The sequence below is a fragment of the Sorex araneus genome, chromosome 6 (assembly GCF_027595985.1).
Source record: "Sorex araneus isolate mSorAra2 chromosome 6, mSorAra2.pri, whole genome shotgun sequence".
Lineage (NCBI taxonomy): Eukaryota > Metazoa > Chordata > Mammalia > Eulipotyphla > Soricidae > Sorex > Sorex araneus.
This window is the reverse complement of record NC_073307.1, coordinates 24,186,779-24,202,676: the sequence shown is the minus strand read 5'-3', so window position 1 is coordinate 24,202,676 and position 15,898 is coordinate 24,186,779. Positions and strand designations below refer to the sequence as shown.

The following is a 15,898-nucleotide window of genomic DNA, read 5'->3' as shown; positions in this document are numbered from 1 at the left end:
GCATGGTGTGGCACTGCATGCCAAACAGAATCTAATCACGAAGGCAGGCTGGGGAAGGGGGGGGGCGCAGTGGGGGCTGGGGCTGCTCTCTACCCAGATGACGGCTCTGAAGTCTCAATTCTGAAATCCAGCCTTGCCCCGTTCGAAGCACTTTGAGATTAGAGTTCATGGAAGACCTAGATGGGCTCCAGGGCAGGCCCTGGTTTTGGATGCCCAAAAACCTGTCCATCGGACCCTGAGCCAGTCCGGCCTCAGAACATCATTTTCAAAGCCTCCCCAGTTCTTCCTGTTCTGCAGCATGGGAAGTGAAGGCAGTTTGGGGTGATTTTTCCAGACAAACCAGAAACCCTGCCAAGGAAGGCCCTCTGTCCCCAGCCTGGGCTCAGCAGTACGTTGGACAATGCCAGATGCCTGCGGGGGGCAGAGCCAGGTCCCAGCAGCCCTGTCTCATCCCCTCCTCCCACCACCACCAGTGTCCCTGCGTCCCCCACTCACCGTTCTTTTCCGCCTTAGGTTTCGGTGGCTCGGGCTCCGGGAGACAGGGACAGGGCCCATCGCAGAGGGTGGCGAGGTTTTTCCCCATCGAGCAAGCGTGGAACTCCAACTTGCACTGCAAAGGAAAGATGGCACAGGCCGTGAGAACACAGCCCGGCAGGCCCCTGGGGCCACGTGGCTTCCTCACCCCTCAGGGTTGGGTTCATACCCCTCAGCTGTTCGGGACTGAGAACAGAGGTGTCTGTCTCTGTTCCTAGTCTGAATCACAATGAGATGCCCTTTGAGCTATTTCTCAATGCAGGGGATGTAAGGAGCCCTGGGTGGCTCACTGGAACGAATGTTAAACTCATCCAGTAACTGGCAATCAAAGCCGATTAGCCTGGGATATACACCCCTAGATCCCAAGGTAGAGCTGCTCCCTGATGCTGTGTTCCTCGGTCAGAGCCCCCTTGGCCCCCTTAGTTGCTCTCACATCACTTCCTAGCAGGGAACAGTGACAGTGGGTGTTGAGTAAGCTGGGACACAGCAGCTGAGCCCCACCCATGCACCCTGGGAGCGTATGAAGGGTGAGTGCTCTCAGCCTGACAGTCTCTCCCTGGTACAGGATGCCTATGGCTGTTCCACTAGCCTGGGGCAGGCTGGAAACATCCATGGCATCTAGAAGGCAGTATCAGAAGTCCCAGACCCTTATTCCTCTTGCCAATCCTCATCAGTAACAATGGTCACACCCAGCCATTTTCCTTCCAACTGGGGACTTTTTCTCTCACTAGATTTCGAATACAAGCATGAAAGAATATCAACGAGGGGTGTGAAAGACCACCATTTGGGCCCAAGGAGAGGGATCAAAGGGTTGGAGTTCATGCTTTGCACGTGGGAGCCCCAAGTTTGACCCCAGAGACCATAAGGTCCCCCCAGTATCAAACCAGGAATAGCTTCCAATCAACAGCAGGTGTGGCCCCCAAATGAAAACAAATAAAAGACCACCAGGTGGAATATTCTTACAAGTTCTTATGATGTAGAATGAGAAACTGATGCCCAGGCTAAATCTTAAAGATTATGTGGTATGTGAGGTAGGATTCAAGGCAGCACCTGACCCCAAAGCTCAGCAGAGGAGGGCCCCACGTCACGAGCACTGTCCTGTGGATGGGACGTTAGAGAGCCAGGTCTTGACCTGAGCCTGTACAGGCCATCGAGGGACCACACTGCTGCCTCTGTCTTAGCTGCGGAGAATTCATTTCCTTCCCCTCCGTATGGCTCTCAAGAGCCAGGCCAGTGTGGAATCAGTTCTCTGCAGAGGCCCCTGAACCACAGACTGTGTTTCTGCTGGCGGTTCAAAGGCAGAGGAGCGAGGCATACTTTCCCGAGCACCCACTGTGCACGCGGCTCTGATCCAGTGTCATGGGGAGTCTGGCAGAGGGCAGAGAGCCAAGAGGAGATTCATTCTGCCGTTGGGTGTGTGTGTGATGGGTGGTGGGTGGGGGTAGTGGATGCATGTCTCTGAAAGTGGCTGAGCGACACACAGAGTGCGGGTGCAATGTGGGGGCTCAGCACTCCGACTCCAATTAGATGGCACTCCGTGGTGAGTGCTCTAAACCAAGCTCCTCAACATGTTCATTCGGGTCACTCTGCTGTGACTCCCAGTCACCCACAAGTGACAGCCACAGACACACTGAGACCTGGCGGGCTTCCCCCCGCAGCAGATACTCCTGCGTGTGTGGGTGCCAAGCATGTGACCAGCATGGAGGTAGGGTTTGTGGAGGCTCCATGAAAAAAGCAGTAACCAACCCTCAGAGGCCAGATCACATAACTGTGGATGAAGCAAATAGAGCAAGTCTTTCTGAAGCTCGTGAGAAAGCATGTGGGTGGAGCACAAGAGTGCCCCACAGGTAGGGGACGTGCTGGGAACAGAAGGAAATCATGGGTGATGCGGGAAGGTGGCAGTGGGTACCCAGGGTCAGAAGCCCATCTCTGCGAATAACACTACTGCCCATGGCCCAGGGGTCAACAAAGGCCAGCCACTTCCTCGCTCAGGAACCAGCCTCAGAGTCACATCCCAGAGTCTTTCACTAACATAATACCCAAAACCAACTTAGGGGGTAATGCATTTCTTTTTCTTTTTGGGTCACACACAGGGATGCTCAAGGGTTCCTTCTGGCTCTTCACTCAGGAATTACTCCTGGCAGTGCTTGGGGGGAACCATGTGGGACGCCGGGGATCAAATGTGGGTGGGCCACATGCAAGGTAATCACCCTCCCTGCTGTATTATTGCTCCGTTCCTAAAATACATTTGTTTTACATGTAAAATTCCTTCATAAAGTCAAAATGATGACATTGCTTAGTAAAAAGCCTGATCATCCCGGTGCTGACTGTCAGCATTTCCAATACTCTGTCTCACTCTTTCTCTCCACACCTTAGGGATGCCCCCTTACAGGGGGCACTGATCCTGGACACATGACTCTTTCTGGCCAGTTGATGGTGAGTGGGTATGGCACAGGCCAGGCCCCACAAGCTGAGAACTTGGCCTTCAGAGCACTGTTTGTGGGACCACTGTGGGCCCTGGACGTAACTGGACTGTGAGGCCCCGAGTTCCATCCTGTGCACCCAAGGGCCCCTGAGCACTTCCAGGAAAGCCAACTCCAAGACACCTGCTTTCATCTCCTGCCTTCTCCCTCTGCTGGGTAAGGGCTGCTCATGCCATGGCACCAAGCTGTACCTCACCCCTAGCTCACATCTGCTGCATACACTTGGTGAAGCCGAGTGCTATAGCCCCTCAATGTGGCGATCAGGGGACCAGGGGTCATTCAGCGGGAGTGGGCAACACAAAGATGGGCTCCCTGCTAGCGCAGAGGTTCTCAGACACAAACAGAAAGCACCCCGCAATAACATCCAAACTACTGCTACCCTCCTGGGTGGTGCCATTGTCCCGGTGGGTGGTGTGTGTGTGTGTGTGTGTGTGTGTGTGTGTGTGTGTGTGTGTGTGTGTGTGTGTGTGTGTGTGTGTGTGTGTGTGTGTGTGTGTGTGTGTGTGTGTGTGGTGAAAGGAGGAGTGCTGCCTATTTTTGGGAAACAATATACTCTGGAGGAGGAAAGAACAGGAAACGATCCAGTTTCTATTTGGCTTCTGAAGCACATACACGCACAGTCAGCCCCTGGGCACTGCAAAGGTGTTTGGTAAACAGCTTTGCTTTACTGGGCACTCAGTAAACAGGAAAACGAAACTGCTCTGCATCCCCCAGGCTGTCATGGGAGTCCTGTCTGTTCCCCAGCTGCCCCTGACACCTGTCCCCAAGAGGGGCGCAGTCTCATCCAGGGCCCCCAGTGGCTGGATGCTGAGATTGTGGCCTCCAGGCTACCTGAGCAGCCCTCCCCAGTTCAGGCGCCTGACTCGAGGATGGTGCCACCAGGGAGAAGAGTAATTATCTGCACTGTTGAAAATGCACCCTGTGAGGGCACAGAGCTGCCTTTTATCTCTCAGGACAATATGTGGCATTTCAATAAAGCTCCAAAGGCTACAAATCCCCCCCCCTTTTTTTTCCTATAAAGCTCAAAACATGCTATTTAAAGATACATATATAAGTGGTGAGAGCTACTTTTTAAAAATTGGGGAATAACAAATACCATCAAGATAGGCATTCCCTCCCAGGGGCACGGGAGGCTACCTGGGATGCCAGCTGCCTCCATGGAGCAGAGAACAGCCACCAACTCTTAGCTTCCTAGGTAGGATGTGGATTCTGAGAGCTCTGTAGTTAAAAATGAACTTGGACATTTACATAAATCACACGGATGTGTGTTTCTTTCCCCACTGCTTTGTGACAGGATATAACATGGAATTTCTAGTCTTCCATGGAGGTAATGGTCTCTCTCCCCATGTCTCCTCAAAGCACCATTGGGCCTGCACCTCTTCACAACTCTTCTTGAGCCAGGATGGACCTTACCCCCACCTAAAGCCTCCTCCTCACCCACGAAGGAAGGGGAGCATTTTAGCAAAAGGAGTATTGCTAGCCCACACTATGGTGTGTGTGTGTGTGTGTGTGTGTGTGTGTGTGTGTGTGTGTGTGTGTGTGTGTATGTGTATTTGTTGGGAGTGGCAGGCCAACTGCACCTGGGAGGGGCCCTCACACCAAGTCCTGGGTCAGCAGTAGGGGCAGGGCCCTAGTCACAGGGGCAGAGGACACTGGCTGGAGTGGTGGGACCTGACTGGAGTGTGTCCTGTCTGATATCCAGATTCTAGAGTCACAAGATTCCAGTGATGCTGTCCTCTCCTCCCCAGAGGTCTAGAACCACAGGACTCCCGGATGCTGTTCAGGGATGAAGGGCATGCCTGGCATGTATGAGGGAAAGAGAGGGAGGGAGGGGGAGAGAGAGGGAGAGAGAGAAAGGAGAGAGAGAAGAGAGAGGAAGAAGAGAGAGGAGAGAAGAGAGAGATAGGAGAGAGAAGAGATAAGAGAGGAGAAAGAGGAGAGGGAGAGAGAGAAAGACAGAGAGAGAAAGGAGAGAGAGAGAAGAGAGGAGAGAAGAGAGAGATAGGAGAGAGAGAAGAGATAAGAGAGAGAAGAAAGAGGAGATGGAGAGAGAGAGACAGAGAGAGAAAGGAGAGAGAGAGAAGAGAGGAGAGAAGAGAGAGATAGGAGAGAGGAAAGAAGAGAGAGAGGAGAAAGAGGAGAGGGAGAGAGAGGAGAGAGAAGAAAGAGAGAAGAGAGAAAGAGAGGAGAGAGAGGGGAGAGAGAGAGAGAAGGGTTGTGTTACCTTTCAGCGCCCCTCACTGTGCATAGGCCCCTGGCACCCATAAGGGTACATACAGGAAAAGCAGCAGGAAGCAGAGTGAAAAGGTTGCTTAGTGGGAGATGTGATGAGGAAAAAGTGTCTTCTGACAGCCCTGGGCAGAAATGATGGAGCAAACCTGCAAGTTTCCGAGTTTTCACGCCTTCTCTCTCCCGAGACACACAGTGGTGCAGGAGAGGAAATCCCCAAGACCAGGGTTGGAGATTTATGTGCCTGGGGACTTGCCCGGCAGCAGGAGTCAGTCCCCCCTAACGACGTCCCCTACTGCCTGCCTAGCAAGGGGAAGGAGATCTGGGACCAGTGACACACTCAAACTCGGCTTCCTTGGACCTGCACCTTGGGGAGCTGCATTGGCGGAGCTCTGAGTGACAGTGGGTGAAGGGGAACCCTGCTGTTGATCCCCAGCAGCAAATCATAAAACAAAACAAAATACTGGAAAAAGGGCAATTTTGGGAACAGGTAAGGGGGTATCTAGAAGTCTTCCCTTTAAGGAGGAAGTATGGGGAATGGAAGGTGGGAACAGCTACAAGAAGACTTTGGGGCAATGGGCCATTAGCCACTGAGTTCTCCAGTTAGCGGCATTGGTGACAGGCAGGCCTGCAGTGGCTTTGTCAGAAGGGGCCAGAGGCAGAGGCAGCGGGTCCCCCTCGGGGTGCCATCACAGCCTGGGGGGAACTAGGGGACCCCAGGCAGGGCAGGCAATGAGTGCCCAGGACTGAGGCGCAGATGCTTTGCAATGAACCTGGCTGGGCGTACACCTACTCTCTAGACGCTGGGAAAGAAACACTGACTACAGAATGGGAAGGCCTTGTTTGGGGGCTTTTGTGCCAAGATGGCTCTATTAGCCTGGGGAGAAAAAGGAAAGGGAAGAAAAGAAAAACAACATGGAAGATGCACAGGAAGACGCACATGAAGATGGACAGAGCAGACAGAGAGAGTTCACCAGGGCAGCGATTAGGGCCAGAAGAATGGAGGCATAAAATAATCAGGCCCTTCCTATTGATTTTATGCAAAAGCAACTGAATAAATAACTAGCATAACTATTTAGGGAGAAGCGGCACTGGAAAAGTGGGAAATCAGGAGTTTTAAAATTATATCGGAACCCCTATTTAGCCAAACAAACATATAAAGGCAGCCATCCTCCCTGAAGCTTCTAGAACCTATAACCTGCTAAAACAGAAATGCCTTCCCCAATCATCACAGAAACAGCCACCGGGGAGAGGCACAGATATTCTGAAGGAGCAGAAAGACTTCAAAGGCTGACCTACTTCAAAATAAATGTGCCGGCAGATTCCCCCCAATCTTCCCCTCAGTTTTGCATAGACACGAGCCTGGGAGGCCGGGCCGCTGTGGCCCCACCAAGGCAGCAAGTCCTTTTGTCCCTGATTTGTAAATCCAAGCTAATCCCATCTCTCTGGTGTGTGTATGTGTGTATGTGTGTGTGTGTGTGTGTACATTGGACACACTTGTGCCACCACGCCACACTCTTGGCCTTGCCTCAGATGCTTCGGGAATTACTTTTAACGTTTTATTGAAATTGTTTTCTCTGCTATATTTCATCAACCTATCATCTATTTTTAAACCAGACTGTTGACAGTTCACAGTTGACAATTTTGTTCACAGTTGATGAATTCTGATTTGTTTTTTATTCCCCCAAAATCATGTTACAGAAGCGGTGTGTGTGTGTGTGTGTGTGTGTGTGTGTGTGTGTGTGTGTGTGTGTGTGTGATATTCTCCCAGCTCCTCTGACTATAATATCTGGGAGTAGCTGCTGGCCAGCCTCCCTGGCCCTGGCAGACAGAACAGCCATACCTCCTGTTCAGAGCCTGAATTCTCCGGACTCACCGGGGAGGTTCTAGGAAGGGACATGAGAGGGGGGTTGGTCACATGACTAGCATGTGTCTCTCCTTGCAGACCACACATTCAACCAATACTTGTGGGCATCTACTCTGGACCCAGATCTAGGCTCTGAAGCAGAGGGATGGGGGCTCTATATGCAGAGAGGTCCTGATGGACACCGTGAGATACCCGAAGGGGATGGGGTCTCCCTGGGATGACCGAGAAGTCTGCCAATTGGCATTGGCGCTCAGGGGTCACTACCCAAGGGTCCAGGTGTTACAGCAAGCAGGGATGCCTGGGCTCTTGCCCTCCAGCAGTCAAACTGGAAGCAAGGACTGGAGATCAAGTGGCCAGATTCAGAAAAGACTTCAATTAAGGGATGGGTAAAATTAGGCAGGGAAGTTCCCAGTTTCTGAGAGGGGTCCCCTGAAGGGTTCCAGAGAAAGGCAGAAACCCTACCCTTCTTAGACTTTTTTCAACAAAGAGGTGGGGAAGGTGATCATTTCTTTGTTGTGTTCGCTGTAAAACAGGGGCACGGATGTCGAGATGATTATTTCTCTAATTATCTGGTCATCTAGGATACGGGCAGAGCCTAGGGCATCCAGGTTACCAGGTAGGCCCACCCTTTGACATTCCATAGCAATGGTTCCTTTTCTTGGGGCCCATATCTCATCTCACTCTCCATGTTCCCTTCCTGTCCCTATCACAGGGTTCCCTGTGGTGCTAAGGCTGGGCCCCCAGCTTCTTACATGCATCATACACATTCAGCTCTGTGAACTCTCTCCAGCCAGTAAAACGCATCTGGGTCTGATGGGAGAAAGTGAGCTGGGGTGTCCAGGCATAGGGGGAGTGCAAAGATCCTGGGGTGGAGATGATGACTGACCCCAGGAGAGGGTAGAGGAAAAAGGTCTAGCTGGAGCAGGGCAGGGTGAAAGCGGAAGAGGTCCATTCATCTAAAGTGCTGGTGCATGCTCCATCACGCCTTGCCTCTTTTTCTTCTTCCCCCACTTTTCTGAGTTGAAAGTTCCAAAGAAGGTAGAACCTTCAACATTAAAAACCAAGTTGCTAAATATGTGAGAAAAGGAAAGGGCTTTTTTTCCCCAAGAAGAATGCCAGTTATATAAATTTAGAAGGATGCCAGAATTAGAAAGACTTCACGCTGCAGCTCCCCATGTAATAACTGAGTCAAGGAAGAACCATCAACTTCTCCAAGAATATTGGCCATATGTTTTTGAGAAGTGACCCCAAATATCTGGCAGACACCCTTTAAAGGGACCAAGGGCCTATCAAGCAATTCAGCAGTGGGACCACGTGGTGCTCAAGGGCATGGCCCCCTGCTACCCCGGCATGTATCATGAAAGGAAGTACCCCAGAAAAGCACCCCTAGGTTACAGGGATTCTTACCTTACCATGCTTCATGGTAATCTATCCCATAGCGAACAACCCCGAGCGGACAGTAAGCAGCAATAATGATACAAAGCAAAGCAGAAAACACATATTTGAACAGACCACAATATCCGTATGTGGGGGGTGCTGGGATGGACCCCATCACCTCTACCTCCTACATTCGCCTCTCAGAACTGTGGAGGATTGGGGGCCTTGTCTAGGAGGTGACACCAAGGTGACAGTGTCCACGGAGGTGTCCATCTGGGAGTGGCCCCTGCTGCCTTATTTTCTATGTTAGGGGTGTAAGGTGTTGTCCCATCTATGATTCCGGAAAGGCAGAGGGGAAAGTGGTCGTGTTCTGTGTGTAGGGGTGAGCAAACGCGGCCAAACGTGAACTGTCTGGTCCAGTCATGTACTCTTGGCTCGGCTCTTTAAACCATCCGTGTGTTCAGCGGTGATTGAACCCAGGGGCAGAGAGAGCACAGTTGAGTTGGTTGGCCCCAGGGGTGTTTGTTAGCCGGCCTCTTCCCAGAAAAGGGTCCCATATGCTCCCCTAAACTGCTGCCTCCTGTGTTGCCCACTAGAGAGCGAGGGCTCGGCCTGGGAAGGTGGGGGCTTCCTACTGGGATTTGCTTAGCAAAAGGTTAACCTGTGTTATCTTCAAGCACGGATCCCCAGGTGAAGCAGGCAGCACCCCTGCAATAAGCAGAATAAACATGGAGACACGGGTGAGCACACGTGTCCACATGGTCTGGGGTTAACTAAGGCTGGAGGAAGCCAAGCTGTGTGTCTGCAGGTAACTGCCTCAGCCTCTCCTGGCCCTCATCCAGAGAATGGGGTGGCCAGTTTGGCTTTGTTTTTGGTGTGTAAGGGACACACCGCTTGGCAACTCAGAGGCTCCTCCTGGCTCTGTGCTCAGGGCATGTTACCATGTTGGGGTGATGTGAGAAGATCAACGTGTTCAGGAAATGTCACCATGCAGGGAATAAAATCAGGGTCAGCCTTGTGCAAGGTGTTTTAACTTCTGTGCTATCTTGCTGACCATCACAAGGTGCTTTAATTTCCATACTGCATCTCTGACCATCGAAATCTGAATATCAGTCTAGTTTACATAAAATGTCCTAGGTTTGCTTTCAGAAACCAAACTCGATAATGTTTCTCTAACCAGCACAGTAAAACCCAAGTCATGTTCATGAACCGCACAAGGGCAGGGCCTGGGATGCAGGTAAGGGAGTCTAAGAAAAAGAGGATGGGAGGGCTAGGACAGAAGGAAAGGCACATACTTGGGCAGATGAATGAATGGACACACCTGGACATCCTGCTGCCTGCTGAGCAGATCTGCATGACCTTGTCACTGTCACCAGCCCTATGATGTTTTGTCATGGTGCTCAGGCATTGATACACAGAGGATCCTACACTCACCAGACAAAAACCATGACGATCGCCCGGATCAACAAGCCCCAGCATACCCTCCCCACCAAGTGCAGGGTCAGGCTATTGCCCCTGTGCCAGCACTGCCCATATGTGCCCAACCAAAGCTCAGACTCATGGCTTGGAGTGTGACCACAAACATCCTGATTTCCTCCTCCACAAAGCCGCCATGCCTCCTTAGCACATCTCACACCTCCAGTCCAGGGTCTTGCGCTCTTCCTGTCCTAAACCCCTGCCCCCATTCTTGCAGATGCCCCAGCTCCTGGCACACCTCGACCACTATGCCCTCTCCTCCACGTCCTCTGGTCCCCTGATGGTTTCTCCTCAGGGACGTCTTAGCTGCAGGGGCCCTTGGGGGACTGCGTGTGGTGCATCATCCATCATAGCAAAGACGCGACGCTGAGTGTATGTGCGTCCTCAAGAGCGCTGCGGGGATGGCTTATAAAGTCTTATGATACATGTAATGTTCCCTGCAGTGAGCCACGAGCCAGGCACTGTGCCAGGAGCTCAGGCTCCTCTCTCTCCCCTTCACCTTTCACTCCTATGGATGACAAGAAAAGCAAATGGGCCCTCTGGCCACTGGAGATACTGAGGTGCCCACACAAGCTCATTCCAGGAGACCATGGCTAACGCTGCAGCACTGAGCACTGGGGGCTGAGCCACTGTGAGGCCAGTTCTCACAAGGTCACTCAAGGGACTCACACCCAGCCCAGAGCTGCACAGTCAAAGGTACCTGGGGGCTCCGGGACTTACTCTCCTATGAAGGCCGTCCACTCACCCCAGAAGCTGGGGGTCAGCGTGGGGAGATCTGCCAAGGGGGCATGTGCCCTTGGGTTCCTGCTGGTCTGCATCTAGGAAGACCAAGTGGTTGCGGCTCTCTGGACGTCCTACCATGATCCCCCAGAACAAAGGCCAGGATCTCCACTGCTGCTGTGGGTGCTCAGAAAAAAGCCTGACATGGCCCCTGATTTGTACCAGGGACAGCAAAGACTTACTCTCTGAGACCTGTCACCAAAGCTAGCGTGAGGGGGAGCGGGGGGAAGGGGGCTTGGCTGGGGAAGGGAGGAAAATAAATGTAAACAAATTCAGTTGACCTCAGAGAGAACATGTGTGTGTCTGTGTGTGGGGAGGGGGGGTCCCATGTGCAAAGAGACATAGGAAAGTAATCAGAGTCTGCATGTACCCCCTCCCCCAACTGCCACACAATCCCGCACGGCCCCTTCTCTGACTTGAAATGAATGTTCTCCTAGTTCTGACTCCCAAGAACACAGGCATCCTTGAGATAAAACCTCCAGATTCAGACAGTGCTGTCAACACACACACACACACACACACACACACACACACACACACACACACACACACCACACACCCCCCCCCCCTATGGGCTGATGCCCAGCAGGAGACCTGACTCCTAGAGCATCTCAGCCTGTTGCCAGGCCAGCCCACATCCCCAGAGCCTTCAGCCTTTCTGCACTTCTGCCCCATCCCTGGGCTGGGCTTCTGCTGAAGCAGCTTCTGGTCTTAGAACCTGGGCGTAGAAACACTGAACAACTGCACAGAGGTGGGAGGAAGAGTGGAGGGCAGCAGTGGAGGGGGCAGAGGCTGGTGTGCAGAGCGATGAAGGGGACACGCCACGACCCCAGCAGGCCCCAGCATTCTGCAGGATAAATGTGATGGGGTTCAGGAGAGGCATCCCCACTGTCACTGCTGGGTTCACCTTCCCAATGTAAAGACAAAGCCAGTGTGTCTCTCTGGGGTCTGGCCTGGATTCCCATCCTACCCCTCCATTGCCCCCTCTCTCCCACCTCTACCTTCCCTTGCCTCCCTTCCCACCTTCCTGTAGGAGGCTCCTAAGAGCCCACAAGAACAAAATTTAAAGGCCTTGGAGAGATAGCACAGGGGTTAAGGTGCTGGCCTTGCACACAGCCCACTCTGGTTCAATTCCCAGTAACACATGTGGTCCCCTGAGCATAGTGGATTTAGCTCAAAATCCACCCCCAAACATACAAAATACCACAAGACAAAGGTGACCAGAGCTGGCCGTGCAGATGGGACCAGGAGCCCCAGTGAGGTGATGTTTCCCACATACCCGGGTATCATGGGCTGTGAGCAGCGGCCTGATTTTATTGCTCGCCCATGGTGCTGAACGAAAGAGCCACATCACTCAGAGATGATTTTCTTTGCTTGGCATCACCTCTGTGAAAGCCACGTTTTCGTAATAAAGTGCCCTTGTGGGAGTGCAGTCTGGGAAGATGGAGCGGATCCGTGATGTACCTGGCAGTGTCTGCCCTCTAGGCTGCCTTTGAGGGACTCATTTCCCCCAAACAATCCTCATCTCAATTCTCCTCCAACCTGTGGGAAGGGGCAGTCCCCACACCCGGGCAGGCACACCCCAAAGCCCCCCCCCTTCTTAGGCCAGAGCGGGCTGATGGAGTCTGGTGCCTGTCCCATCAATGTCCAGAGATATGGGGTACCTTCTTCCATGGGGACCCCTCTCCCTGGGAGCTTTCTCTTGGGACCCCAAGTTAGAGCCCCTGCCTCCTGAGATGGCCTCAATGTGACACAGGGGTAGACCCAAAGCTGGGTGGGCTACAGCCTTCTCGGGCTGCAAGGGGAAGGGGGGCAGGCAGAAAACAGTGGATGCAAGAGTCCCTCAAACTGGGGCCCAAGGGAGCTGAGTGAGGCTCAGTCTGTTCACAAAGCTCAGTCTTGACATAGATGAGAGGGCATCACCCCAGCATGGTGTGTGTATGTGTGTGTTTGTGTATGTATGGGGGGGTGTGCCAGGGGGGTTGGGGGAATGGTGGTGAAGGTGACCATAGAGGCAGATTTTAGGGGTGAGCATGCATGAGCTCTCCCAGCTATGCAGAGGAGACTGCCCAGGGGGCTGGAGGTCAGTGGAAACCCCAGGACAAGAGTCTGGGTGAGGCAGAGTGGGTGGGACCATAGGTGGGCTTCGCAGCTCCTCCTTGGGTCTTAGGCCTGCTCCTGCTAGGTGACCTGGGACATGCCATGGTGCAGAGTGACAGCCGGGGCTGTGCTGTGGCCGCAGAGGTCAGAGTGAAGCCCACAGCTCCCCTGGTGCAGGCCCGCGGCCCCAGCTCTCCACACCTTCTCCCACCCACCTCTCACTGCCCTATTTTGATGCCAACCCAGAATCAGTGTTCATCAGGCCCAAACTCATTAACAAAGGCCAACTGTGATCTCCAGGAAGCTCGCTGCTCTCCATCCGATATAATTTGTGTTTCGTACAGCTGAGTGATTCTTCAAACATAGATCAGCAAGCTCTGGGGGATGGCGGGTGGAGGAAATGGAACCGTCTGTCTCCAGACGTCTGCTGCAATGCACGGGCCTGCCCTGCACGGGGAGCTGGCGCCACAGTGATAACAAGTGCTCACCTCCCAGCACCCCTGCCCCGGGTACTCAAACTCACAACAACCTCCTGCCCTCTGCTACCTCGGGGGCGGCGTCACGGGGGGCCTCTTCAGTTCTCCACCCCTCAATTCTCTGCTCTTCTCCAGAGACCTCAAAGAGACCTGTGTGTAGGCCGGGATGGTGGAACTCGGAGAGGACACCCCAACTCTGTACCACGGGAAGGCACCACAGGAGCGCAAAGTGGCCCTCACTGGCCCTCACTGAGCCTCACTAACCCTCACCAGAGCTATTTTAGCTTGACCGTTATCACTGTGGATGTTTTCATGTTATCAAATTCATCTAAAAGCATGTCTTAGAGCCAGAGCAATAGTACAGTGAGTAAGGCATTGGCCTTGCACAAAACTGACCTAGGTTCTATTCCTGGCACCCCAAATGGTCCCCCAAACCAACCAGGAGGAATCCCTGAGCACAGAGCCAGGAGTAAGCCCTGAGCACTGCTGGGTGTGGCTCAAAAGCAAAAAAAAAAAATTCTTCATTATCATCATCATCATCCCATTGATCATCGAATTTCTCGAGCGGTCTCAGTAACATCTCCATTCATCCTAGCCCTGAGATTTTAGAAGCTTCTCTTTACTGTCCTTCCCAATGATGCCGCATTGGAGGCTCTTTCAGGGTCAGGGGAATGAGATCCAGCATTGTCACTGGTTTGGGCATATGAATACACCATGGGGAGTTTGCGAGGCTCTCCCATGTGGGCAGGAAACTCGATAGTTGCCAGGTCCTCCCAGAGGGAGAAGTAGGCTTTAAGATATCGCGTGCTTCCGGGAGCTTGGTTTTAAGTTTCTTGATGTTGGCCATTGGTGGGATTACAGGGCGCCAGGGGCAGTTCCTGTGCGTGACTGCCTAGATACTGGAAAATGGGAAATCTGTGCAGAAGAGGCCCAGTCCCAATCCGAGCAGGCTTGGAGGTCTCAGCCCTGGGACCCACACGCCTTGGTTCCTCTGCCGGTACCTTCATGCGTGAGGCTCGACTGAATGTGTGGAGAGGGGCCTTGAGTATGGCTGTGGCTAGGCTCTGGAGATCTTTGTCCAAGGGAGCTCTGCTCGGGGCAGGGAGGGAAGCTGGAGCCCACCCCCTTCAAGGGGCCCTGGGGAAGACAGCCAGGTGCTCGGGCAAGAGACTGTCTCAAAAGCAAAATAATAATAATAATTAATTAAACACAAGCATCATTTCTTGAGTATGTTACTGTGACAGCCAGGAGAATTTAGAGCCAAGTGTCACATTGGCAGAAGCTTTTAGGAGGCCAGAGAAGAGGGAACACAAGAGGCCTAGAAAGGAGATCGGCAAACACACAGAACAGAAGGTGTGTGGGCAGGGCCACAGCACATGCAGTTCAGCATGGTGGAACCCTCTGGAAAGCAGGACATGTGCAGGCACCACCTGTGACACCCTCCTCCAACCCCTCCCCCCAGCGAGCTCCCCCAGAAACAGCTATCCCCGGAAAGGTCAGGAGACTCGGGCTCTAGTCTCGCTTAGACAACCTCTGAGGCCCCTGTGTCCCCTTCTCTACCCCTGATGGGGTGCGGGAGCAGGGTCCAGGAGAGACAGGGCTGCATCCTTCTACTGGATACACTGGGCCTTTCACGTCCTCAGGGGAATACCTTGCGGGTCACCCAGAAATATCCAGCCATCAGACTGACTAAGGAAGCTCCCTGAAAAGCAGATGTGGCTTTAAACAAGAAAGACCTCTTCGAGAAATGTGGACTCCCCCCATCTCCATCTCCCCAACACCCCCCCAACTCCCCGTGGGATGTGTCCTCTCACACCGAGATGCAAATGTCCCCATGGACAGTAGTCTCAGCAGCCACACTTGAGTTTACAGCCGCACTTGGCAATGACCACGGTGAGGAGGCATTGGGACATTGCACACAGCTTCATAGTCTGAGCTGGACAAGGAAAGGCCCTGGGGAAGGAGATGCAGGGACAGGAGCGGAAGGGGGCCCACAGCAGCTGACGCCCCACTCCTGTAGGCAGAGAGGGGCAGCAGCATGGCCTCAGATCTGAACCCCGAGGCCAGACAGTCTCACACTTGAGTGAACTTTTGGATAAACAGAAGCAGCAGCTGGCGAGGCCCCGTCCTTCATAACTAGACAGGAGTCATCCTTCCTCTGCACATTTCCTGCAAGATAAGCTGCTCCCTTTAAAGTTCTGATCTCAATGAAAAAGCGGGGAGCTGGCCTCCAGAAGCAGCCACCTTGTGCAAAAACAACAACAACAAAAAAACCCAGGCAATCCTGCCCTGTTCCTTTGTCAACAAAATTGCTGGGTCATTTCCCCGCTCTGCAGAGAAGCAATTTGCCAATGCACACATCCCCGAGCCTCAGCACACGGGAAGAGGTGGAGGGAACCCTGCTCTTCTTCCCCAACCCCAGCCTAGGCCTGAGACCTGAGACAACTTCTTGCCTCTGACTCAGAGAGAGGGTCTGTCCACGGGGCAGAAACACTTCTTCAGAGCAGGGCTCACCCGCTGCCCATCTCAGACCCTGTAAGCTCCTGGTTTCACCCTTCCGCTGTCATGTTCCTTCC

General features: G+C 53.1%; 1 protein-coding gene across 1 annotated transcript in view; it reads right to left on the bottom strand.

The window, feature by feature from the left end:
* The window catches only part of SPOCK1 (SPARC (osteonectin), cwcv and kazal like domains proteoglycan 1), a 447,720-nt gene that overhangs the window by 75,111 nt on the left and 356,711 nt on the right, over positions 1 to 15,898 (bottom strand). Inside the window, exon 6 of the mRNA XM_055141942.1 lies at positions 496 to 610. Within this exon, the coding sequence (XP_054997917.1) occupies positions 496 to 610 (115 nt within the window). The remainder of the gene's footprint in view (positions 1 to 495; positions 611 to 15,898) is intronic.